Source organism: Podarcis liolepis (assembly GCF_965112155.1).
Source record: "Podarcis liolepis genome assembly, chromosome: 9".
NCBI classification, from domain to species: Eukaryota; Metazoa; Chordata; class Lepidosauria; order Squamata; family Lacertidae; genus Podarcis; species Podarcis liolepis.
Window position 1 is genome coordinate 73,361,939 of NC_139564.1, and position 26,787 is coordinate 73,388,725.

The 26,787-nt window shown below is 44.8% G+C and overlaps 2 protein-coding genes across 9 annotated transcripts in view; both read right to left on the minus strand.

Moving 5' to 3' along the window:
• Nucleotides 1–26,787, minus strand: part of JAKMIP1 (janus kinase and microtubule interacting protein 1) — an 89,344-nt gene that overhangs the window by 22,148 nt on the left and 40,409 nt on the right. For all 8 annotated transcript variants that reach the window (XR_014516005.1, XM_083460459.1, XM_083460460.1 and 5 more), the window contains exons 9-13: nt 16,958–17,086; nt 14,847–14,975; nt 12,681–12,764; nt 8,740–8,802; nt 4,251–4,349 (exon numbers count right to left, since the gene is read on the minus strand). Coding sequence is in view for 7 of the 8 variants with exons in the window: in XM_083460459.1 (XP_083316585.1) it covers nt 4,251–4,349; nt 8,740–8,802; nt 12,681–12,764; nt 14,847–14,975; nt 16,958–17,086 (504 nt within the window). In the remaining variant the exon portion in view is untranslated. The remainder of the gene's footprint in view (nt 1–4,250; nt 4,350–8,739; nt 8,803–12,680; nt 12,765–14,846; nt 14,976–16,957; nt 17,087–26,787) is intronic.
• LOC310686669 (uncharacterized protein) lies at nt 16,958–23,425 on the minus strand. Its single transcript, XM_083460658.1, has 2 exons — nt 23,083–23,425; nt 16,958–17,086 (listed from the first exon to the last, which is right to left on the minus strand). Exons 1-2 carry the CDS (start codon nt 23,186–23,188, stop codon nt 17,055–17,057), a joined length of 138 nt encoding a protein of 45 aa, XP_083316784.1. The 5' UTR covers nt 23,189–23,425; the 3' UTR covers nt 16,958–17,054.

A 26,787-nucleotide genomic window follows, 5' to 3' on the forward strand; every position in this document is an offset into this window, starting at 1 on the left:
GAACTTCTGCTACCTGCTCTCACTCACTAAACCACCTCTCAGATATTTACTTGTCTTCCTAGCTCCTAACTGTTCCTGACTCAGCTTATTTTGCTACACTAACTCAACCTACCCACAGACTCTCTCCCAATTCACTCCCACTCCAACCAACCTCCCAACGAACTCTTCCCTTCGCCCCTCCCAGAGCTGGTTTTATAGTCCCTCTGACTCCACCCCCTGGGTTCTGATTGGGTAACATGTTTAACTATTTCACCTCCAGCACTCTCATATGTTAACATCACACTCTGTTTTACACTTTCCTTTGCCTGCAACTTTGTGATAAAGGAAATGCAAGTGTTGATTGAGGAGTGGGGGTGGGGGTGGAGGGGTAGAGGGTGAGACGTGCAAACTTGGTTAACTGGTGCTGCTCACAAAGCAGCCAACAAGGTTGTAGGGTTGTTGTTGTTTTAACAGTCCAGCTTCTGAGTTGACACAGGACAGTAATGCTCAGATTGGATCCAATATCCACCCAGTTAAGAGAGACCGTGCATTTAACTGAAGCTCAGGCATTAGTTTCGGCTTGCAGTGAGTGATTCTTAGAGAAGCAGACTTGAGAGACCTACCCCCAATCTCCCCATGCAGAAATGCAACCAGAAAATAATGGCCCAAATAGATTTTCCATATTGCTTAGTATGCAGCAGAAACAGCTTGAGCGCTGAGACTTCAAATTACAGCAGGAGCACCCGTGCAAATTCACCACCATCCTTATCATCCCCATAGGAGTCCTGTTACATCTTCCTTATGTATGTGTTTGCATGCAATTAAAAAGATAAAGCTGTCATTGCACTGTAGTTCTGCATCACAATCCCGAATTTGCATGGAGTTGGTGGGGTTGGGGGAAGCAGACTGCACCAGGGCTCTGATCATGGAATGGGAGCAAGAACATTGGAAAGATGGGGGAAGTGGTGGTTTAAAGCAAGGTTTGAGCACAGCATGGATGTAGAAACCTGAGAGGGAAATGGCAGTTTTAAACAACTGCAGAGGTTTGAATATTGAATATTGAATATGGAATATTTGAGAGCTTTGTGCCCTTTCTCTCTCTCTCATGAGGCAGTTGAGGAATGGAAGAGGGAGCGAAGTGGCTGCTTTAAACAATAGCAAAAGTTTGACTAGAGTGGGGGTGGAGGAACACAGAAAATAATAGCAGTTTTAAACAACAGCAGAGGTTTGGCTGGAGAAAAAATGAGAGAAAAAGCAGCAATTTTAAACAATGGCACAGTAGGGCGACGCCCAGGTGCATTTGATGACACTTCAATTCATTCAAGTATTCCAAAGCAGTGGGAATTTAGTTTTGCTTTAAAAATAAGAACTATCTTGTAGAGGCAAACACTGCTCATGTTGCAGCAAAGTATTAAGTTAACTTGTGGAGCTTTCCAACAATTAGAGCACAAACTATCTTTCATAACTTTTCTTTTTAATCAAGATCCGCAGTCCAAGCACTTCTGTGTGACACTCTGAGCCAGACAATGACAGCACCAAAGTGTTGCGGAGGAATCGAGGGACCAGTATATACACAACTGTGATGTATGGCTCTAGTAAATCACCTTTCAACTGACTGCATGGTAACAAAAAAGTACTCAAATGGCATTACGTTGTGACTGCTTAACCACAGGGGCCAGTCTGAATGAGGTTCGTATGAATCGCTCTTGTTAAAATATAAGCATCAACTTTTGGGTTTTGATTTGGTTTTTCAAAAGCATCTAGGTCTCATAGATGAAAACAAATGGTGTAATTGCAGCATATGCCCTAATCACACTGCAGTTTTGAAGGCTCCTCTAGACAACCTATTTACTGGACGTTCATCCTGATTTGCTTGCAGAAAACATGTGGTGGTTAGACTACGTCCGATTTTCATTCTGAATTGTTTGTACATCCACCCGGTGATTATTTGCTCATCCCACATGTTTCAATGCTATCTATCACTTTCCTAAAGTCTGCTTCTTTTTGAAGTGGATTTATGGCACTAGATGACAGAGCACTTTGAACAACTTCAGGTGCTCAAATGCATAATTTACATTATGCATTTGAATCCCTCCCACAAATATATCCAGTGCAGTCCACAGATGGGAAGGCCCAGGCCGTGTAAGGCTACCTTTTAAGCTTTCAGAGGGTAGTTGCTGCTGCAAAGGACGGTTCCTTATACATGGAAATAGATGGTGTTCTTAGGTGGTTTCGGGATTTTTTAATACTCTGCTTTTCAACCAAAATTATTAAATGGGTAGTTGGAAGAGATAAGAGAGCACAAGCAGTTATGAGGCGAGAGGGGAAGAAAGTGGCATGGATACCAGCAAACACAAAATGGTGAGGGGAAGAGAGTAAATGGCACCTGGATGTGTAACAAGAACAGACCCAGAAAGAAACAGGGGTTTCTTTAATGGCATTTCCAACTAATAGACTAATTTGACATCCCACACTGGATCTGCCAACCAAGTAGTGCAGAATATGAACTCTGGATAGCACCACTCCTTTGACTTATTCTTCTTTACTCCATTTATATACCATCTTTTCCTGAGAGGGACTCAAGGCGGTGTACTTGAGTCTCACCTCCCCGTTTAATCTTCACAACAACCCTGTGAGGTGGGTTAGGCTGAGAGACTGTAACTGGCCCAAAATCGGCCAGGGATCTTCAAGGAAGGCTGAATGGGGATTCACACCTTGGTCTCCCAGCTCATAACCCAACAGTCTAACTATTAGATAGGCGAGCCCATAAAAAAAGGCAAGGATCGGGAATCTGTGGTCCTGCATACTGACTGGAATTAAGAGTTCAACATCTGGAAGGCCACAGGTTTCCCCACCCCTCCAGCACTGGGTGTGAGCAAAAGCAAAGAGGGAAGTAAAAAAATCAGTGTAAACATTGGTTTCATTTTCATGTCTATTCCATCCACAGCTGAATTGCCAAGATCTCAAGGAGGAGCTAATTTTCATAGCTTGCAAAATAAACCTGTGGTGCTTCTGTATCCTCCTGCCAGGCACACTGGCCTATCCATCCCGCAGCTGTTTATTTTGGCTGAAGGTACTCGTAGCCCTGCTACCAAATATCCTTTTAACTAGATGATAGGACCCTTATCCTGATGTCAAAAGCCCTCTGCAACACTAGAAGTGCTCAGTTCAGACCTCTGGCAAAAGCATATTATCCTTACTGCCAGTGGCTTGCCAGCTGAAGAGCAGAGGGCAAGAGAGACAGGAAGAGTTCTTCTACCCACTTTTGGCTCTTGTCCTTGAAAGAGCATGGCCCTCGACAGAAATGGAGGTTTGCCCACCCCCTTCTTTAACAGGTCAAACAAGATTGATATCTAAGTAATATGCAGAACAAAAGCATTTCCAAAGTGAGGCTGAGGTGGAATGAGGCGGAATGAAGATTATGCATGCCAAGAGTTCTGAGATATTCAGTAGATGAAATTACAAATAGCCTAATGAACATGATTTTTGTTAATGATCTTTTAGTTAGGTTTATGTACTGTACATGGGTATGAAAATGCAACAGTCTTACCCCTCCCGTTACAACGGAGCATATTTTTAAAACAAAAAAAAAATGTAGCAACAATATCATCCACTTCTTTAACACAATGGAACCAGACTGAATGAATTAATGTGCTAAGAAAATGCAAATTCTTCAGGTAACCATATTTTTTTCTATTTAAGATTCTTTCATTTTAAACTGCATCGTTACTTCATTAACAGATTTATGTAAATAATTTTTTCCCCACAAAATAAGAGAAGTTCTGTAGAAATTTCCCTTTTAAAACTGACAAAGTAAACTTAAGAAAAAAAATATTAAGATGAGGGATGTGTCACAGCCTAAGGTTTGATTTCATGCAGAATGCACAGAGGTGTGTTAATTAAAATAATGCCAGCTGGGAGTTGGTAGTATGTGTATCAGATAATGTCACATGCAAGAAAGGAGCAGTCATGGAAATGAAACAAACAAAAAGACAGAAACACAGAAAAAAATTTATTGGCCAGAACAAACTATATGTAATATACATATTGTCTATGTTACAGTTTGCAAAATTAGTGAGCATGCTCTCCAAAACTACATTAAGGCAGAGGCATTATATTCATTGCCCCAACATCGCGGCAGATTTCAGAAAATCCAGTTAGTTTTCCCTTACACATGCAATGGATGCTAATGGATGTCATACGTATTTCAGCTTGGGTTCAATGACATGTTCTGCTCCATTTGTGAGTTTACAACTCAGAGAATCTCTTACTTCCAGTTCAAGGATTCGGAACTCCAGCAGCTCATTCTGGTCTTTGGCATCCTGCATCTCATTCTTCAGCAGATCTTCTTCTTGTTCTATCTTGTAGATCTAAGAGAAAAGTATCATGCAGCTATGAGCCGAGGGAGAAGTAGAATACATTCTTGCAAACATCTTTATAGCATGCAAAAGAAATGAAAGCCACTGGGGGGAAAGCCTCTTAATGAAATGCAAGAGTGAATTCTATCATAAAGGTAAAAGTAAAGGGACCCTGACCATTAGGTCCATTCGTGACCGACTCTGGGGCTGCGGCGCTCATCTCGCTTTATTGGCCGAGGGAGCCGTCGTACAGCTTCCGGGTCATGTGGCCAGCATGACTAAGCCGCTTCTGGCGAACCAGAGCAGCGCACGGAAACGCCGTTTACCTTCCCACCGGAGCAGTACCTATTTATCTACTTGCACTTTGATGTGCTTTCAAACTGCTAGGCTGGCAGGAGCTGGGACCGAGCAACGGGAGCTCACCCTGTCACAGGGATTCGAACCGCCGACCTTTTGATTAGGCTCCTAGGCTCTGTGGTTTAACTCACAGTGCCACCCGCGTCCCGAATTCTATCATACGCAGTTCTAAAAAGTCACTAGTGTGGGCTTGCAAATTTGGATCTTCCAGATGCCGGCCCCACTTAGGCTGAGCAAGACAATAGCTCTTTAGAGAAATGAACAGCTTGTGACAGGAGGATTCCATGCCAGTTCAGCAGCACTTGGCAAATAGATTCAGAGAACGGTAAGAGTTCATCTAGTCCAAACTCATGCAATGTAGCAATCTCAACTAAAGCATCCCTGACAGTTGGCCATCCAACCTCTGATCAAAAACCTCCAAGGAAGGAGAGGCCACCACCTTGAGAGGGAATCTGTTCCCCTGCCAAACAGCTCTTACCCCCAGAAAGTTCTTCCTGACCTTTAGTTGGAAAACACTGGGCACTGTGGTCATGGATCTTGCAGAGTCTCTAAACATGTTGAAATAAAAACTACTGGAGGTAAGGCTCTCCACAAAGGTCAAATCTGGTGCAAAACACGTGCTGATTCTTTTCACCACAGAATGATATGTACTGTACCAACAATTGTCATTAGGCGCTTGTTTCGTCTCTAGGCACATTTAAACACCCCCCCATGTGCAGATGGAGGCAGCCATCCCCCCCCCAGCACAATTCCACAGGGAGGGGCTGCACAACGGCCACTTCCTGGAAGCCCCTTGAAAGGTATTTGTTTACCATGTTTAAAGCAGCTGAAAATGTTAAAAATGCTAAAAGGAATAAAGAGGCAGTCTTAGGACAACCTTGTAAGCCTTTCTGTAAAATGTGTGCATTCTAAAGGTTTTTGCTCCTTAAAAAAGTCAGCCCATGAGTACCCCTTGTAAGGAATGCAGGAAGATTTGTTTTAGAAAGGGAATGGGATCCAGGAAACTTCAGGATGGTTAGCGTAACATCAGTCCTGGGTAAATTGGTGGAAAGCATGCTTAAAAATAAAATTATAAAGACTATAAAAGAACAAGGCCAAAGTGGTATTTGCAAAGGTAAGTCCTGTCTCAGTAAAGTTTTAGAGTTCTTCAAGGGTGATCAAGTGGATATTCCATATTTGTACTTTCAAAAAGCTTTTGACAAAGTCCCTCACCAAAGATTTGCAAGTAAACTTAGAAGTTATGAGATAAGAGCAAAGGTCCTCTTGTGGATCAAGTATTGGGAAGCAGTTATTGGGACTAATCGGACAGTTCTTACAACGTTCTTTCAATGGTAGGATGCAGGAAGTGAAGTTCCTGAGGATCTGTATTGGGACGGATGCTTTTAATTCACAAATAGTCTGCAGTTAGGAGTGAGCCATTAAAAAAACAAGTGGTTGGAAGAGAGGAAACTAGTTAATGGTCAGGATGGGTATATGGTGAGAAAGAGTAAGCCACTGAATATGAGCTGCCAAGTGATCTACCAGAGAGGGCTATTGTCTTCATATCTTGTTTGCCTACTTCTAACAAGAACTGAACCTGTTCAGGAGAGCTTTAAAACAAATCATGAGGGGGAAGGAGACAATACTACAGACAACAGGGGGACACCTGGTACTGGGGATAACTGCTTCACTGATGCACAGGAAACTTGAGACGGTACTCCAAAAACCTGCTAAAGGACTAGAAACTATAAGACGGAAGCATCTGTAGAGAATGACTCATGGCTTCACTTGTCTCTGTACTAATGCACAGAGTATGGGAAATGTGCAAGGCAAATTGAAATTCTTAATGCAGGATGGCAAAGATGACCTAATAGGCTTCACTGAAACCTGGTGGGATGAGGTTCATGACTAGAATGTAGAAATTGAGGAGTACAACCTATTCAAATGGAACAGACCAAACAGGAAGAGAGGAGTAACACCAGACCTCCAAGCCAGACTGAAGACTTGGGTGATGCCTTCCTGCAGCAGATTACCAAACATTCAAAAAGGAATAATAGAATCTTAAGAGTTGGGAGGGACCCAAGGGTCATCTAGTCCAACCCCCTACAATACAGGAATCTCAGCTAAAACATCCATGACAGCTGGTCATCCAACCTCTGCTTAAAAACCTCAAGCAGGAGAGATCTACCAGCCCAGGACCTCCATACATACTTCCCAGGTTTGCACCCCAAGAAGCCAATTTGGTGCTGCTAACACTGCAAAAACAACACACGAGGCAGCTGTTATGAGTTACCAGTCTCTGCAGCCACAGCAAGCAGTGTGATTCTCCAGCAGTTTGCCTTTACCCCCAGAGGCGCACTCCATTGTCTTGAGACAGACAGATGCCACCGCCAACAACAGTAATCATGGGAGACCAACTACCCCTATCTGTTGGAACTCATTCTGCCAAGAAAGTAAGGTCCAACAAATTCCTCCATTGCTTTGCTGACACTTTCTTTTCCCAGGAGGTGGAAGAAGATTATGGACCTGGTCCTCACCAACAGGCAGGAACTGATTGACCAAGTGGAAGTATTGGGAATTTTGGGAAGAAGTGATCATGTCATCTTGGGTTTCATGATATAGAGGGGCAAGGGAGGGGCAAGTGTAGTTAGGCATGCACCTGGACTTTAAAAAGGTTGATTTCAAAAAGGTTAAGGAACTACTGGGTGAGATTCCACAGTCAGAAATACTGAAAGAGAAGGGAGTCCAAAATGGATGGGAGTTTCTTAAAAATGAAATACTGAAGACACAAAGGCAGGCAATTCCAACAAGAAAGAAAAGTGGGAGGCATCTAAATAAACTGGTGTGGCTGCATAAGGAGCTTACAGATGAGATGAGATGAGATTTAAGAAGGGCATGTATAAGAAATGGAAGAAAGGGGAAATCACAAAGGAGGAGTATATATGAGTACACAGGGAGAAGGTCAGGCGGGCCAAAGCTCAGAATGAACTCAGGATTGCAAGAGAGGTTAAAAATAATAAAGAAGGTTTCTTCAGTTATGTCTGAAGCAAGAGGAAGAACAAGAAAGTGGTAGGTCCTCTGCATGGAGAAGACAGAGAAATGCTATTGGGTGACAGAGAAGGCAGAACTATTCAACACCTACTTTGCCTAAAAGGAAAGCAATGCCCAACCTGGTGATAACAGAATAAAAGATGCAAGGAGGGAGCTGCATCCCAATATAGGAAAAGAGGTGGTAAGGGAACACCAGGCTACTTTAAACGAATTCAAATCTCCAGGGCCTGGTGAGGTGCATCAAAGGGTACTAATGGAGCTTGCAAATGTAATCTCAGAGCCTCTGTCTATAATCTTTAAGAATTATTGGAGAATAGGTGAGGTCCCTGCAGACTGGAGGTGGGCAAATGTTGTCCCCATCTTCAAAAGGTGGGGCGGGGGGAGAAGACCCTGGTAACCACTGGCCTATGAACTTGACGTCAATACCTGGAAAGTTCCTAGAACAGATAATTCAAACAGTCGGTCTGTGAGCGCTAAGAAAAAAATGCTGTGATTACCAAAACCCAACATGGGCTTCTAAAAAATAAGTCATGCCAGATTAGTCTCATTTCTTGTTTGATGGAGTTACAAGCTTAGTGGATTAGGGGAATGCCATGGTCATAGCGTATCTTGATTTCAGTAAGGATTTGGACAAAGTCCCCTATGATATTCTTGTGAGGAAGCTGGTAAAATGTTAGTTGAACAAGGTAACTGTTAGGTGGATTTGCAGCTGGTTGACTGACTGAACCCAAAGAGTTTTATCATTAAAACAATCCAGTTATCCTCTCCCTTACTGCCTACTACATGCTATATATAATTTTTTCTGAAGGCTCTTAATAGTTTCATTTTGGCTAGTGAAACCCAGCTTCTTCGAGGAAAGGGCAGGACATGAATTTAATAAACAAAACCAGTGTTTGTATTAATCACACACTTTTAGAAAACAAAATTATCAATGTAAAAACTTGAGTTACTCAGCACAAAGGATGTTATTGTAATCAGTTCTGGAAATATTGAGGCCACCATTTATTTCACCCACCTTTTCTAGCAGTTCTTGGTTTGTCCTGATAAGCCCCTGTTTTTCTTCTATCCATTTAGAGTCCTGCAAGGAATTTTTAGAATTACAATGTATTTTACTTATGCTTAAAAATCATATACACTGCAACTTGTCAATGACCAAGACATTTACAAAATAATAAAAAGCATGCAAAACAACAAACATATAAAAGTAGAATTCAAATCAAGAGATTTGAATTTATCTGGGTGAATAGAAGTTATTGCACAGCATCAAAGCAGCAAAATTGGCTTCAAGTGTACCACTCTAGGGGAGCTTACTGCACTGCCCGGGTTGCTAGAAAAGCCCTGCCCTTCAGTTTGCCCACTGAAACAAACCTCGACCCTAATGGAGGTGGCGTTTGTAGAAAGGCTTTGGTCGATGACATTATAGTGTGGGCAAGCAGGTATGGGAGGAGATGCTCTTTTAAGTCCTTGGGTCCCAAGCCAATTAGGTATTTAAAGTTAAGTAGCAGCTACCAGCTTTGAACTGGGCCTAGAATTGAATATGCAATCAGTGAAGAGATTTAATACACAATGTGAGCAATGCCCATCAAAACTCTGACTGCTGCATTCTGCATTAACTGAAGCTTCTGAGCCTTTTTCAGAGAAAACCCTGTATATAAACACATTGGAGTAACCCAGATAGGATGTTGCCAGAGCATTGATAATAATGGCCAGGCTATCTGCCTATGAAAGGTGGTCACTGACACTTCAGCCCAAACTGGCGAAAGGTACTACTGTGTGCTACAGAGGTCACCTGGGCTTAGATTGAGGGCCAAGGTGGGGATATCTTTCTTAAGTGATAGTGCAACTTCATCCAGAACTGACTATCATCTCCCTGAACTGGAGAACCATCTACTCACAGGACAGTTCACTGGCTCTCATCCAGGCCATTACTGACATCAAACACTAGTTCAGCTCTTCCAGTCTCATACGATACTGGCTTTAAATGACAGTCATAAGTAACACCTTCACACAGAGGTACAGATTCTCAGCTAAATTGCAGCTGCAGTGGTTCAGAGCGGGGCAAGCAGGAACATGCTCACATACTTAAAAGTGCTACCAAATACTTGATATATGAGTCAATCACCCATCTCCTACTACCCTTCTGGGGGAAAAACCCACCTCACCCCGCCCCGCCCCCCCATATAGAAGGGTCTGGTGACTTCTGTTTCAGTGTATCTGAAGGAGTGTGCATGCACACGAAAGCTTATCCCCAGAACAAATTTAGTTGGTCTCTAAGGTGCTACTGGACAATTTTTTAATTTACAGTGCTACCTCGGGTTAAGTACTTAATTCGTTCTGGAGGTCCGTTCTTAACCTGAAACTGTTCTTAACCTGAAGCACCACTTTAGCTAATGGCGCCTCCTACTGCTGCCGCGCCGCCGGAGCACAATTTCTGTTCTCATCCTGAAGCAAAGTTCTTAACCTGAGGTACTATTTCTGGGTTAGCGGAGTCTGTAACCTGAAGCATATGTAACCTGAGGTACCACTGTATTTCATATATGCTGTTAGACTACCTAGTCAAGTCTGAGCTTATGCAAGCTGCCTAACAGTTTGTGTCGGCCATTGACGATATGAGGGTGACAAGACCGGTCTATCTTATTTTGTAAAGCTAACAAGGTACTTGTTATGCAAGTACTTAGGAAAAGCACTAAGTGATTTCATGATAGGGAGGAACATTCCTATTTTTAAAGAGATGGAGACAATCTGAAGTATTTTAAATCTCTTCGTGAATAAAGACAACTGCTTGCCAATTCAGGCGAAAAGCAGCCACTTCGTTGATGATAAAATAATACTACTAGCTCTGCTGCAAAACAACCATTTTACTAAACATAAATAAATTACATCATGCACGAGAAAACTTCATGATTTGCAAAACAAAATTTATTTTGAAGAACTGCTTATTAACAGTTTCACTTTAGTACTGAACTAAGTAGTAAACACACCATGCCCCAAGAAGAAAAAGTGTTTTGTGTTTTCCTAGAACTTCAAGAGACATTCACAATTGTGGAACATTCCGTAGCTTAATACAGGAGTACATAAAGAAAAGGCTAGCAGTAAACTAGAGCTCAGAGTGGCCCCTAAGCCCCACAGTGAGAATGATTTGCTAGCAATGGAAATGTGTAGCAGCAAACTGAATGCTGGTGCAGTCACTTCTCCCCATGTTTCAGGAGAGACACTCCTTTTTATTTTTAAAAGTGGAGCTTGTGTACATTTGGTTTTTTCCCCCTTCTATGTTGACAAAATGCAAATGATATTTTTTATTTTATTTTTTTAAAAGCTGTACTGTTCTGGGAATTGTGGAGAGGTGCTTCTCAGTGACATTAGAGACATCCACCGAGTTATACACAGCTGACCCCTGCCGTAAATTAGCAAAACTGGGTCCCACCCACCACCCAGTCCACAGCCCTGGAGAGATAAGGTACATTTGGACTGAATACCTTGAGGGTGTTTGCAAGGAAGCTTCTCCACTCAAAAACGTTAAACTGGCCCTCATGCAAAGGCAGCCATTTCCTATGTGTTAACAGTTTGATTAAATATATGTATATATATATATGGCATGTACCATTTGACCGCAAACAGCATCCCTATGCTTATAAAGGTAAGAAGAGCAAGGAATCAGAACAAAAACCATCTTAGTTTCTGTTAGGAAATATGCAAGTTTGAGTCTTGCCTCCCCAAACGCAGCAGAGCTGAGCCAGGATCAGTAAGACTGCTTGGAGCCTGACATCGTCTCTTCTAACCCGCGTTCTACTGCTGTAGCAGCAGGAGGACTTGTTCTGAATGTCAGCAGAAGAAGGTAAGCCGCCAGAATGTGTGACAGGTGCACAGCAGGGGCCAAGGCCTCTCTAGGAACACTGCCCTTCCCCAAGAGTCAGGGCACTTGACCCCCACTTCTCAATTCTTTCCAGAGATAGAAGGCAGCGGAGAAGTCCTAATCCAAGCCAGGAAAGATGCTGGACTAGAGAGGACCCAGGTGCTGCCATGATTGCAGGCTATACTCTGGGTACTTCGGCATCAAAAATAATGACCCTTTCCATGACAGCAAACCAACCGGGAAGTGCTGTACATCTGCAGTAGTGCCTAATACCTCCTTAGGCTCCCTGGCCTTCTCACAATAGGTCTGACCCACATGACCCACCCCTGTCTCTAGCAAAGGGTACAACATGAGGGGGGCATGGGAGGGGTGCTGAGCACTAGTAGGCCTTTGTGGGTCCACAAACTCCCAAATGGGGCTGAATAAAATGGACCCCCACAAATCTAGTGTGCAGTCTTCGTAAAATTATGTATTTCCCCCATCACTAAATAAAAACTGTGCATGCTACAGTTTGAGGTTCCTTATGCAAAATGAAGAGCTACAGTTTTTACTTGAGTTATAGGAAAACTAACTTTCTAAGGAATCTTCTATATCTGTGATCTGTTGTTACTAAGAAATTGTGATTTGTCTTAAGCTTGTATGTCATAACCTTTCTATATGATACAGAATCTTCCTGTGTTGTTTGATAAAGGAATACAGTATGCTGTTTGCAAACATGGGGTCATTTGCTTGCTTACAAAGACAACACAAAACAAACACAAATATTTTGAGCAAGTGCCTAAACTACTACATCATGGAGATGGAAAATACATAGCTGACATCATCAGTCGAAGTTCTCTTCTGTAAGGGTCTTGGTGGGAATCTTCAAGATGCTATTGGACTGTATTGGTAAGGATATCAACCTTAATGTGTTTTTATTATTTCACTACTTTTAAGGCCTTCTCCCCAGTACATATAATTCCATTCAAGACAATTGTTTTCCCCCATTTCGTCTATTGTACATCAAACACAGCAATGTACCAGGAAGCAATGAAGATGATAAGAGCAGCGCTGCATGCAGAAGAGAGAATGAACTGACGGAAAGTATGAAGAGAGTCTTTTACCTGTCCTCTCTCAACCAGAGCTTTCTCCAAGTCTTCAATTTTTGCTTGGCACCTGAGAAGATCAGCTTGTAGTTGTTCCCGTGTCTGAATAGAGAGTTTGAAGAATAATACTTAACTGATGTCATGGTAACAACTGGGATATAGGAGGTTCTACTATATTCTGCCTTTGCGCACAATTGATCATTGCAAAACTCAGCATTTCCAGTAGGATTTATGTAACTGTCAGGGAACTGACATCAGAGACATGGGAGAAGGAGAGGGTCTCTGATTCTGCAGGCGAAGGTCCCAGCACCAGGGGGAGACTCAGCTTGGGAGAAGGGGAGGGAAATAAGTGTAACACCAGGGATCCAGGAGAGCAACAGGACGAGGAGGTGGAGGGGCTCCAGGACTCTTCTCTGGAAGTCAGTGAGGAGAGCCCAGGCACCCCGCTACCCACGCCCACCCTGCGCAGGAGACTTCCGCGCAGTGAGAGGCGGAGACGATTGGGTGTCAAACAACTCTTATGTTGGCAGCGGTTTAAGAAACGCCCACAGACAGATTCTACGAGTGACTAAGGGCAGCCACGCTAAGATGGGCTGTGCAGTCCGAAGGGTTAACCAGGCAACCTAACGCCCAAAAGGGGCAGGATGACGCACGAGTAACTCCCAACCATTATAGTAACGAAATCAGTAACTGTTTTGAAAGCGGTAGTGGGGGCCAACTACGCTGACACTCCGTAAATACTATGTTGGGTTTGGCAGTAAACCCAAGTTAGTCAGGGTGTTTTAGATAAGATTCTTGCACTGCAGGGGGTTGGACTGGATGACCCTTGGGGTCCCTTCCAACTCTACAATTCTATGATGGAAAAAGAATTATGGAGAATAAAATTTGTCCAGTTTGATTTAAAGGGAACGTCAATAAACTGCGTTATCAAGCTGATGGACACTCTGCCTTAAAACATGCTTCAAAGTAAAATGGGAAAGGGTTCAAATTACCAAGGAATAGTGTTGCTGCCCAAATCAGATTAACCTGATTTCTGGTGATGGGCTTTGTGTCCCACCTAGGAGGAATCCAGCATTTCAGCACCAAGGCTTACTGGAACATTTCTAAGCTCCATTAGGTCAAGAAGTGCATCACCTTAAAATATTGATTCTTCTTATTATTAGATGATAGTATAAAGCAATTTTAGGGACATTTTGCCTTAAATTGAAAACAAACAAACAAACAAACAAACAAACAAACAAACAATTATTTATACCCCACCCATTTGGCTGGGTATCCCTAGCCACTCCGAGCGGCTTCCATCAGAATATTAAAAACAGATTAAAACTTCAAACATTACAAACTTCCTGGATAAAAATATTACAAACATACATATCAAGTTGCTCAGTGACTTTTCAGATCCACTTCACAGCTTGAAACTGGCAATTCCAGAATGCAACAAATTTGAGATCCAGTCTGTAGTTTTATTGGATCCGACTCTGAAGTCAGGATCCACACAAAAAAGATGTTTCCAAAGCAAATCCAAATGCCCATACCAGCTAACAGCGACTATATACCAAAGGTAAAACTTTAAAAGAAAGTAAAGAGTGCTTTTTAAAAAATCAGACAGAGCAAAGGAGTTAAACAGGCAAAGCCCGGGCATTTCTAAACTGAACATACAGTGGTGCCCCGCAAGACGAACGCCTCGCGAGACGAAAAACTCGCAAAACGAAAGGTTTTTTTCGTTTTCAAGTTGCCTCGCAAGACGAATTTCCCTATGGGCTTGCTTCGCAAAACGAAGCTTGCCCCGCAAGACGAATTTCCCTATGGGCTTGCTTCGCAAAACAAAGCTTGCCCCGCAAGCTCCGGGGACAGCGGGAAGCGCAGCGCGTCTTCCCCGCTGTCCCCGGACCTCTTTTGAAGCAAGGGGCGGCAGGGAGAAGCGATCTTCTCCTCTCCGCCCCTTGCTTCAAAAGAGGGGACAGAGCGGCGCTTCCCCTCTGTCCCCGGACGGTCTCCATAGGAACGCATTGATTGATTTTCAATGCATTCCTATGAGAAACCGTGCTTCGCAAGACGAAAAACTCGCAAGAAGAAAAAACTTGCGGAACGAATTAATTTCATCTTGCGAGGCACCACTGTATGTCAAATTAACTGAAAGAACCTGCATTTTATTTTTTGCAAAGCCACATTAAAAAAAATTACCCTTGCTTCTCTTTCTGCATCCTGGGTTCCCCCGACCTGTTCCTGGAGCAAAGCATATGCTCTTTGCAAAGCTTGATATTCTCTGGTTAGCTGACAGAACCGCAAATCAGCTTCTTCTTTAGGGGTGCTCTTTAAAGAAATGTAAAAAAAAAAAGATTACTGTCATCATTTTAAAAGAGAAAGAACTCTGTAAATAAACAAATTATAGCAGGCATGCCATTCTAGCTAAGTCTTTTTACACTTTTTTGCCATGTCCTGAAATTGCAAACATCAAGATACTTTTGGTGATGACTGAAACACAAACTTAGCTATAGTTTCAGTATGATACGATAATCTTTATTGTCATTGTCCCATACAGAACAAAAAATTTGAAAAAATCTACATCAGACATTCAAAAACAAACAAGCCTGCTATCCCAGCTATCCCAGCCTGGTTAGCCCCCTAACCAGTACATTAAATATTGTAAAAGTCCCAGCCTTTTTAGAAATCTGATTTATAAAAGGGTCAAGGCCTTGCTGTGAACATGAAACTGTTGCTTCTGTGTTTGTTAGATTTATATCCCACTCTTGCTAAAACAATAGTGTCTCCGGCCCTCCCCTTTATCCTACAGGGTAGAATTGGCTGAAAAAGGGTTATGCCCAAAGTGAGTTCCATGGCTGGTTGGGGGCTGGAACATGGTCTCCCCAATCCAACTTTGACACCAGCCATCACCACCACACCAGATCTCTCCCCTACACTTGTGCTTCCAATCTCTTTCATTATTACATTGGTAATAGCCATCTTTATTTCCTATAATAGGGACGCAGGTCTAAACCACTGAGCCTCTTGGGCTTGCCGATTGAAAGGTTGCCGGTTCGAATCCCCGCGACGGGGTGAGCTCCCATTACTCGGTCCCTGCTCCTGCCAGCCTAGCAGTTCTAAAGCACACCAAAGTGCAAGTAGATAAATAGGTACCACTCCGGCAGGAAGGTAAACGGCGTTTCTGTGCGCTGCTCTGGTTCGCCAGAAGCGGCTTAGTCATGCTGGCTTCATGACCCAGAAGCTGTACGCCAGCTCCATCGGCCAGTAAAGCGAGATGAGCACCGAATACCAGCTCTTAAAACTGGATCCTGAAATTGACTGGAAGCAGACGGCCCCCTAGTATGCACCAGCTAAAGTTTCCAGACCATTTTCAAAGGCAGCCCCACAAGCAACAGTAATCCAAATAAGAGTCTATCAGAGCAAAGCTATCCCAGTCCAGATAAGGCAACAGATGGTATATCAGCCATAGAGGATAAAAGTGCTCTGAGCCTCTGGCCTAGCGACAAGTGCTGGATCCAAGAGCATCCCTAAAACATGGGCACAACCCTTTAGGGAAGGTGGGGAATCACTGGCCCTCAGCACTTCTGGACACCCCCTGAAGCCTCTCCTCCTCAGCCCTCTCGGCCTTACATCCCCCCATTCTGCCTGCAGAGAGGAGGAGGAGGAGGGAGGACGAGAAGAGGGGCTGATCGATCCCTGTGTTTCTTCTCCAGCAGCTTTCTGTACCGGTACTTCCAGTGAAGACTTTCCTGTGGACTCAGTTTATATGAAGTGTACTACCTTCAAGTACCATGGCAACACTGGGAACTGCCCTTGGGACCACATTCTTCCAATTGCTCTGAGTTTGGGAGAGACATAAGCACGTGACAGGAGTGAGCCAGCAGTTAACCCCACTGAGCAAGTTGGGAGTTAACTCTTTATTAGCAAAAACACAATCGGCACATGAGCGTCAGGCCTCATAAGCACAGCAGCTCGTCTCTGGCAGGTCTTGCCCCCATGAGGCAGTTGCTGAGACTGCAGGTCCTCATCTCCCCACAGCTTCCTAAGTCCTCTCCTCTTCAGGATTTTCCCCAAGCAATCTTGAGATTGCACCTATGTGAAGCTAACTTTCAGCTTCTGCCTCTGATTTGGGACTTCTTCTCACAGACTCCCCCCACTCACCCAGCCCTGTTATCTCTGCAGCTTCCGACGCCTCTTCTCCCCCTTGTCCCACCAGGCTCTGAGCCTTCTCCCCAGCTGGTGCCTCCCACCATTCCTCTACGTCCAACCAGTCCATGACAGTATGCCATATCAAAGTCACAGGCGCTTACATCTTCCAAGTCTTCTTCTGGTGTAGCTGGAGTCCTGTCCGTTTTATCTGTATTATAGGAAGTTACTGATGATGTTTCTGAATCCACGGATTCTTCGTCAAATCCAAAAAATGTCTCCACAACATGCCTCTGAAATAAGACCAATGCACTTTGTTATAGACAAGCAAACGATTCAAAGAGCTGTATCAAAGGGCCTTTATTTCTGTCTTTAAGGAAGGTGACAAGAATTGGAGGCCAAAGGAGTCCTACCTGGTCCTCAGCATAGCACCAAAATAACTATCCACAAACTATGCACCTCAGCCACAGTCTCTCAAGCAAAGGCATAGGGAAATATTTTCCATGTCCTCTTCCACAATGTGATCAGCAACAAACCAAACCCAAGATCCACCAGGATGAGAGAGTTTGAATTTGTGACATACAGTGGTGCCTCGCAAGACGAAAAGAATCCGTTCTGTGATTCTCTTCGTCTAGCGGTTTTTTCGTCTTGCGAAGCAAGCCCATTGACGGATTAGCGGATTAGCGCTATTAGCGGCTTATCTGCTGATCGGATCAGCTGATAAGCGGCTTAGCGGCTTAGAAAAAGGGGGGGAAGGAAAAAAACCCGCAGGAACTCGCAAGACATTGTCGTCTTGCGAAGCAAGCCCATAGGAAATTCGTTTTGCGAAGCACCTCCAAAATGGAAAACTCTTTCGTCTAGCGAGTTTTCCGTCTTGCGAGGCATTCGTCTTGCGGGGCACCACTGTATTGGGCTTTTCCTGCTGCTATGGGGTTCAACCAGGTCTAAGCTGGAGTAAAGGCCTCACCCCAGCTGAACATCCAGCAGTATCCGTCCCTCAGCCTGCAGAAGTTGTGCCAGTGTAAGTCCCAATAACTTACACCTATTCCAAGCCCTGCCCTTGTGACCTAGGGCCCAAGCCTAGGGGCTCCTGGACAGAGTTTGGAATAGAGATAACTTGCACCAGCCTAAGTTAGGTTGGCTTCCTATAGTTTGGACTACCCACAAGGCAAGGGTGAACAACCTGGCACAACTTCCATGAACCCTAACCACTGGCCTTGCTGGCTGAGGCTACTGGGAGTTGCAGTCCAAGAATGTCTGACGGGCACCGTATTGGCTGCCCCAACATTAAGGAGTCAAAAACTCTAAAACTCTCGATAAATATTACACACACACACACACACACACACACACACACACACACACAAAGATAAATAGCAACCAAATTAATTAATTAATTCTTTGCCTATAAAATACTAAAAATAAAAATCAGTACAATCCAGCAATCAACAGTTGTGGAATGCCCACACACAAAGATATGTTTTCAATAAACACTTGAAATGCAATACATGGTCTCCTAGGCTGGATCTAGACACATCTAAAAACGAGTTTCAGTTAAACCCATTGTAAACTTCATAAAGGGAAATCATGTTGACAGGACTCCACAGCACCATCTGGCGTAACAGTGTTATAACGCATATGAAATGGTTTTTCTTTACTAATGTAGCTGAGTCCCTAGAGTGCCGGGGGGGGGGAATATTCCAGAGAACGGGAACCATTACAGATAAGGTCCACTTCAAAACTGCCACTAGATTGTAGTTTGCAGGCTGCGACACTGCCAGCAGAGTCTCCTTTGATGTTCTCAGTGAACGCATGGAAATTTACTTGATAACCTGATCCAAAGTGGTGCAAGGCCTCATATGTTAACAAGATCTTGATAGCTAATAGGCAGGCAGTGCAGTTCTTTTAGCATTGGTGTAGTATGTGTGCAGTTTGATATCCCAGTGAAGACATTGGCAGCCATATTCTGCACAAGTAGCAGCTTCTGAACCACAAAAAGTGCATTGCAATAACCCAACTGCAATGCTTCCAATACATGGACCACAGTGGCCAAGCTATCCTAGTCCAGAAAAAAACACCAGAGTGCATGTCATGTACTAACCAAAGCTCTTCATTTATGCCACACAGCTGCTAACTAATGTGCACTAAGTTAAAATAAAAATAAATTAGAGTGAGCAGTTAAGAGAAAACTGAAACATTCAGAGGAGAAGGGGTTAAATCAATGGGATACCATTTTCCCATGCACTCCTGTAGATGGAGTCATTGCTGCTAGTTGGCCAGTCTTTGTTATCAAGACATTTTATTTTTATTCAAATGTTTAGACACCACACTTCCATAGGAATATAACATGGCAGTTCTACAATAGGCTAATAATTTACATCAGGTCAGGGATGTTCCTGGCAGCTCCCCATCATCAGCCCTGACTGCTGGCCATGCTAGTTGGGCCTGGTGAAGTCCAGCACCATCTGGTGGGCCTCAGCCTCCCAACCCCCAGCTGAAATTCTCAAAAGAAGCATAGCTGGGGCTTTGGATTAGCCACAGCACTAGATACCTTATGCACATCAGGAAAATGAGAAACCAGTTATAATATGATTCAGTGCCTGAAATGAAGGACAGAGTTCATGTAATTAGGAAATAAGGGCACAATGCTAGGGCAAAACACAGATAACCCTCTCCCCCCACCCTGGTTCCCCATCCAGGGAAGACCCACCCAGGAGGCAAGGTAAGGCAGTCACCTCAGGTGGCGGATCTGGTCTACAAGGAGTGCAGCAGTTGCTGCAGCCACCTCTTCTGCACCCACTGCAGGGGCAGCAAGTGGAGAGCTGTTTTGCCTGAAGCAGCAAAACACCCTGGGCCAGCCCTGCTCCCATGCTATGACAGCAGTTCTTAAGTCTTAGAAAGGAAGTTTCATTCACGGCTTGCATCTGTTGTCAACAAAATCTGCCCTTTTCCCTTATGGGGTATCCAAGAACCCGTATAGAGTCCCTAAGTGGGTTCCCTAGCGGTAGCAGAAAATAACAGAGGCCAACCAGAGAATATTGAGAAACAAGGCAGCTAGTAAGTCTGATCTTTATTGAACTGTTGCAACAGGGTCCTCACTCACCACACGAAGGAGGAAGGAGCAACACGGAACAATGGTGCGCAAGGCGTTATATAGACTTTTTAAATAGCCACCTTGCAGCCCAAGACACCATACATACATCACATCCTGTCTAGCAGGAAACCTGTTGATGGGTTTACCTGGCTGTTAATGGGTTTACCTGGTGAGCCTGGCCGTCCTTTTGTGATGATACTTAATTCCTGAGTCCAGGTCACAGGCTCCCCTGTGCATATCTTAAATGTGCCCTTAAGGCAGGATTTGTGAGCAAAGAGACAACGGGGAGGCTTTTCATAGAATAGAAATCATAGAATCATAGAATCATAGAGTTGGAAGAGACCACAAGGGCCATCGAGTCCAACCCCCTGCCAAGCAGGAAACACCATCAGAGCACTCCTGACATATGGTTGTCAAGCCTCTGCTTAAAGACCTCCAAAGAAGGAGACTCCAACACACTCCTTGGCAGCAAATTCCACTGTCGAACAGCTCTTACTGTCAGGAAGTTCTTCCTAATGTTTAGGTGGAATCTTCTTTCTTCTTTCCCCATTCCCTCCCTCCTTGCATTTGAGATCAATTTGGGAGAGACAAAATGGTTTCAGGACTGTCTTCCTGTACTGTTTCAGACATGTGGTTTATATATTTATGTATGTATTTGCTTGGTACATTTATTTTATATCTTAGATCTTATAATTCTCATAAATCATCAGTACATGTACAGACCACCAAAGCACACCTTCAGAGTTCAAGAACAGCATTTGGCGTCCGTGACAAATGAAAGCTGAGAAGATGAGAAGCTGAGAAGCAGTCACGCCTCTCCCACCAGCTTTTAAAGGCAAGATGTGGCACGCTCCCTTGCAATACTTTGTCCCTACAAAACTAGTGAATGTGGAGGTGCACACTTCTCTGAGGGACGTGGGTCTGTTCCCAACAGCAGAGGCAGCCCTGAGTTCAAGCAGTGGGGTGGAGGTCAGCTGATCTGGCTTCTCCTTCTCTTCCAGCTCCCCTGAAGGCTAGTCAATGGCCTCCCCCACTGCTAGACCATCACTCAGCTTCATGGAGGGGGCTGGACAGGAAGTCATCAGGACTGCCTCCAAAGGTAAAAGGGGCATGGTGCCTGTCCTCCCTACAATCTGCACCCTCCTCGTCTTCCTCATCTGACAGCAATTGCCGCCCCAGCCCTGAGGCAGTCAGCATTATGGGGCTCATGACACCCCTCTCCCACAATTCCAAGAAATGCAAAAATGAGGATTTCTTGCCCACAATTGCACATCAGCTTGAGCTTTGGCGTACAAATACCAAGTAGTAAAAATCCTCACCTTAAGCCAGGGCCGTCTTAAGCATATCCGGTGCCATGATGCAAAGCTCCCTCCGGCGTGCCCCCCCATTTCCTAGAGTTTTTTTTAGGGAGGACAGCACTGCCAGTGGGGCTGGAGGAGGCGGGAAGCGGCTGGAGGGTGGCTCCTCTGGTGAGGAAGAGGCAGAGGCTGGAGGCACCTCCTCCTGGCTCAGCTAGCCGCTTCATGCCATGGTGGCCATGGCAGACGGAGGCTCCGGGCGCGGCACTGCTTCGGCGCAGCATGGCAAAGGCGGGTGAGGGTGGCGAGCTGATGCCGGGAGGCACCGTGTTCAGCCTCCGCCTCTTCCCTGGCGCCCTCTAGAACTTGGCGCCCTGCGCCACTAGCTGCTATGGGTAAGGCTTAAGCAGAGTATGTGTTACGACCGAAAGAAAGAACAGAACTAGAGCTTCAAAATACTTCTAACAGCCTTGCTGTGTTTTGTTGCACATAACACCATATTTATAACTCAGAATTAAAACTCTGCCTCCTACAAAGAGTTTTCACAATTGTGTCTTGTGGTTCTTTGGTTAAACAGCTCTTTAGTGTTGATAGCCCAACAAGAAAGAGATAATTATAGGAATTCTTTTGTGGGGGGGGGGGATTAGCCCTTTAAATAGCACCATCTCCCATAGGCACCTAATCCCTAATCTAGACTGCTGTCTAGAAATGCCATGAAGTGCTGTTGTGCCTGGAGGACACTATCTGTATGTGTGAATGTGTAAGCCCACTTCAAAAAGTGATTTGGAGGAGATCATGCACACAAGAATAGAAATTGTAAATGGGAGTGTGAAGACTAGGAATTAGAAATGTGTCAGAATGAAGAGGGTTTTTTATATTTACATAATTTATATTTCACACCTTTAACATAACTGTATGGGCAGCTAACAAAGTAGTTATTTTTATTCGTGTGGAAGCAAAGACTTGGCAATGTAGAAAACAGGGCAGCTGTGCAAAGAAGTGAAGAGGCAGAAGAAAGCACAAAAGAGCTCGAGACAAGAGGGGTAGGACCTCCAAGCCCCAAAACGCACACAATGGTCCTCCTCCCTACATTATTAATCAATGGCCCATAACGTTTGAGTGCCAATTAATATGCTTTACAGTATATGAAAAATGCCTGGAAAGCATCACACACAGACTATTTCCGTGTAAGAGAAATGTATTCATTAAAATGAAAATTAACACACCACCATTATTATGAGGTTAAATGCACCATGGGATTTATGCAACACCTGCAATGTAATTTACAACGCAACTGTTCCGTATTCATCAGATAAGCACTTAAATAGGTGGACCAGTAGTGGTAACATTTAACCAACTCTTCTCTTCTCTCAAAATTCATCCACTGTACCCTTTGTGTTTATATTTTCTCAAAACAAAGCAGCAACATACATTTTATAAGCATCACCCCAGAAGATCCGCAGTAAATTTATGAGAGCCACCAAAAAGGTTTAGAATATGCTATCCATTTCACCACTGGGCGACACCACTTTGATTAAAGCATAAGAGCTCTTTATGAGCAAATGATGTCTTATTTCTGAAGACAAAGGGCAAAATCCACTGGGATTTTCTTGCACAATAACTGGTCTGAACATCATTGAAAACTGAACGATTAGCTGTTTATTTTGTGAACTGCCCTAAAATCTCATGAAGAGCAATATATAAATTAACTAAATAAATAAATAACAGGAGCTAAACTGTGTAAAAAACAAACAAATATCCTTTTCTCTTCTTTTAACTTCAGTAACTTCATATACTTCACTTTACATTTTTTACGTCATTAACGAAGTAACAGGGTAGAAACTCAAACTAAATTCAGCATCGCAAGAATATGAACAAATAGCTCAGAGTTTCTTACCGTCATGCTTGTAAGTCATTTCTTGGCAGCCCGAAAAATATAGGCATACCAGAGCACAGAGACAGAGGAAAAAAGAAAAATACAAGACGAGAAATATGTATTCCATCTTAATGATGCAGACACCGGGCACTCTACTTATAAATAGGAGAGCATCGTAATTAAGTTTGCAGAGCAGCAAATAGTCCCACGAGCTGTCTAAATTCCAAACACTGTAGTTCCATTACTCCATTGTAAAGTCAGACATGTTGGACAGGTTTTCTACCCATTTCACTCACCTAAGTTCTTAAGATTTAAATATCCATGGCTACCAGGTATACAAAGAGCTCCACCCTCAGTGCTGCTCCTGGAGACCAAAGCTAGCTGCCAGCAGCCTGCTCCTTTCAAACCTCCCTTGGCAATTAAGAGAGTGCCCAGTGAAAGCAAGCATAGCAACTGTTACCTCTTACACGTAAGCAAGGGAATGATTAGAAGGAACACTTGGGGGAAGTCACTTTGTAATGCTGGAATTTATGGTCTTAATGCAAACATGTTGCTTGGATTTCAGAAAAAAAGCTGATTTTAATAAGCTCAGAGAAAGACTAGGTTCATTAATGAGGGAAGGAGGCCAAGATGAATGGGAGTTCCTGGAGAAAATGTTACTAAAGGCATAATCGGGGGACGGGGATGGGGACCAGTAAACAACAACAAAAATAAAAATAGGAAAAATATAAAAAAGGCCAATGTGGTTGCATAAAAAGTTTAGTGGGGAGATGAATAAAAAAAGCAAGGGAGGGTGCCTAAGAGGTGAAAGTGAAAGTTACTAAAGGTAAATACAGACCAGTAGCCCACACCTGTAGAGATGGTATCAGGTAAGCTAAAGATCAAAGCAAACTGAGGGAGAGGGATGCTGGGGGGGGGGGTGTTGTTCATGTATACACAGAACAAGAGAAAGTGGAAGTGGTAGTATCATTGCTTCCTAAGGATTGTGGAATGTCAAGGGCCAACTATTAGATGCCGGAACTGCTCAACTCCGTTTTTTGCTTTTCTATTCTCCCAGAGGGGGAATTACATGCAATCTTGCATCGGCAGCATGAAAGTAGAAGCAGCCAGTGGGGTGGGGGTGGGCAGCCACAATGCTAGTTTCCCAGCTGGTGTGACATCTCCTCTTGCTTGGAGGGGGGGAGAAGAGAGTTAGCGGGAAGGTTAGTGCAGTTACTGCACTGGTGGAACCAATCTGATGCGCACAGAACCCCTCCAACCTTCCCAGTAAGCAGCCGTGACACACTTACTAGGAAGGTTGCTTTTCAGCTCTACCCACTTCTGTAGGATGTGTCAGTACCACAGTTCCAGATTTGACAAGGAAAAAAACACCTATTCACCTTAAACAAGTCCTCGGGGTCAGATCAACTTTAGGGTACCGAAGGGGCTTGTTCTCAGAAGTGCTGTCTATCATCATGGAGAATTAGTGATACCTTGGTTGCCGAACTTAATCAGTCCCCCAAAATACTGCTTAATTAATAGGGGACAGCACCTTGCCATCTAATACAGTGGTGCCTCGCAAGACGAAATTAATTCGTTCCGCAAGTTTTTTCTTCTTGCGAGTTTTTTGTCTTGCGAAGCACGGTTTCCCATAGGAATGCATTGAAAATCAATTAATGCGTTCCTATGGAAACCGCTTGCCAGGCTGGCGGTGTGGAGAAGGGCTTTTCTCCCCACCGCAAGCCTTCAGGACAGGTACGGGAACAGAGGGGAAGGGGCGCAGCGCTTCTCCTCTGTTCCCGGGGCTTGCGGTGGGAGGAGGGTTTTTCCTCCCCACCGCCAACATTCAGAACAGCATTCTGAATGTTGGCGGTGGGAAGGAAAACCCTCCTCCCACCGCAAGTCTTCAGGACAGCCATCCGAAGGCTGGCGCGGGGAGAAGGGCTTTCCGCCCCACCGCCAGCCTTCAGAGCAGCCTTCCGAAGGTTGGCTCGGGGAGAAGGGCTTTTCTCCCCACCACCAGCCTTCGGAGGAGCCTTCCGAAGGCTGGTGCGGGGAGAAGGGCTTTCCGCCCCACCACCAGCCTTCGGAGGAGCCTTCCGAAGGTTGGCTCGGGGAGAAGGGCTTTTCTCCCCACCACCAGCCTTCGGAGGAGCCTTCCGAAGGCTGGTGCGGGGAGAAGGGCTTTCCGCCCCACCACCAGCCTTCGGAGGAGCCTTCCGAAGGCTGGTGCGGGGAGAAGGGCTTTCCGCCCCACCGCCAGCCTTCAGAGCAGCCTTCCGAAGGCTGGTGCGGGGAGAAGGGCTTTTCTCCCCACCACCAGCCTTCGGAGGAGCCTTCCGAAGGCTGGTGCGGGGAGAAGGGCTTTCCGCCCCACCACCAGCCTTCGGAGGAGCCTTCCGAAGGTTGGCTCAGGGAGAAGGGCTTTTCTCCCCACCGCCAGCCTTCGGAGGAGCCTTCCGAAGGCTGGCTCGGGGAGAAGGGCTTTTCTCCCCACCGCCAGCCTTCGGAGGAGCCTTCCGAAGGCTGGCTCGGGGAGAAGGGCTTTTCTCCCCACCGTCAGTCTTCGGAGGAGCCTTCCGAAGGCTGGCGCTGGGAGGAGGTCTCTCCGCCCCACCGCCAGCCTTCGGAGGAGGTCCGAGGACAGTGGGGAAGACGCGCTGCGCTTCCCCGCTGTCCCGGAGATTTCCCTATGGGCTTTCGTCTTGCGAAGGAAGCCCATAGGGAAATTCGTTTTGTGAAGCGCCTCCAAAACGGAAAACCCTTTCGTCTAGCAGGTTTTCCGTCTTGCGAGGCGTTCGTCTTGCGGGGCACCACTGTATCTTGTTTCTCACTCTGGTAGCCCCAAACTCCCAAAATGAGCAATCTGTTTAAGCACTTGGCATGTCCATTTTGACTGCTGAAGTAAATACGAAGGTAGAGCAAATACAAAATATTCTAAAGTTGGTGGAAAAGTGCTTTACTGAAGGTGCCTAGTAACACTGACTGCAGCCTTAATGTTTATTTCCCTGCCCATCTCCCTTCATGGTTCCACAGGGAAGCACATGGCTAAGCATGCATGCAAATAAAGAGCTTTACTGACAGATTCACAGACATCCAAATCCCTCCTCACTCTCTTCATAGGATGTCTGATGAGGCCAACTTTCTCTAACCATGGTCACAGGCTTCGGGATTCCCCATCTCCTTAGCTGCCACAGCAGAGCTCCTTCTACTGGCTGAGATGTAGATTTAGTTTATTAATGTTTGGGTCTTGGCCATCACATATTACCGGCTGTGGAGATGGCTGCCCTCCCATTTCCCCCCTTGATCAGCCACTTTCCTTGTCAAGTGGGGGACAAGCAGGTGCCACAGGGTTCCATCCTGGGCCCATTGTTGTTCAATGTTTTTATAAATGACTTGGACAAAGGAATTGAGGGGGTGCTCGTCAAGGAACCAGGCAGAGGGCCTTATCGGTGGTGGCGCCCTCCCTGTGGAACACCCTCCCACCAGATGTCAAAGAGAACAACAACTACCAGACTTTAAGACATCTGAAGGCAGCCCTGTTTAGGGAAGTTTTTAATGTCTGTTGTTTTATTGTACTTTCAATATTTTGTTGGAAGCCACCTGGAGTGGCTGGGAAAACGCAGCCAGGTGGGAAGGGTATAAAAATATTATTATTATTATTATTATTATTATTATTATTATTATTATTATTATTACTACTACTAGCAGCAGCAGCAGCAACAGCAGATGACACCTGTCAGAGCC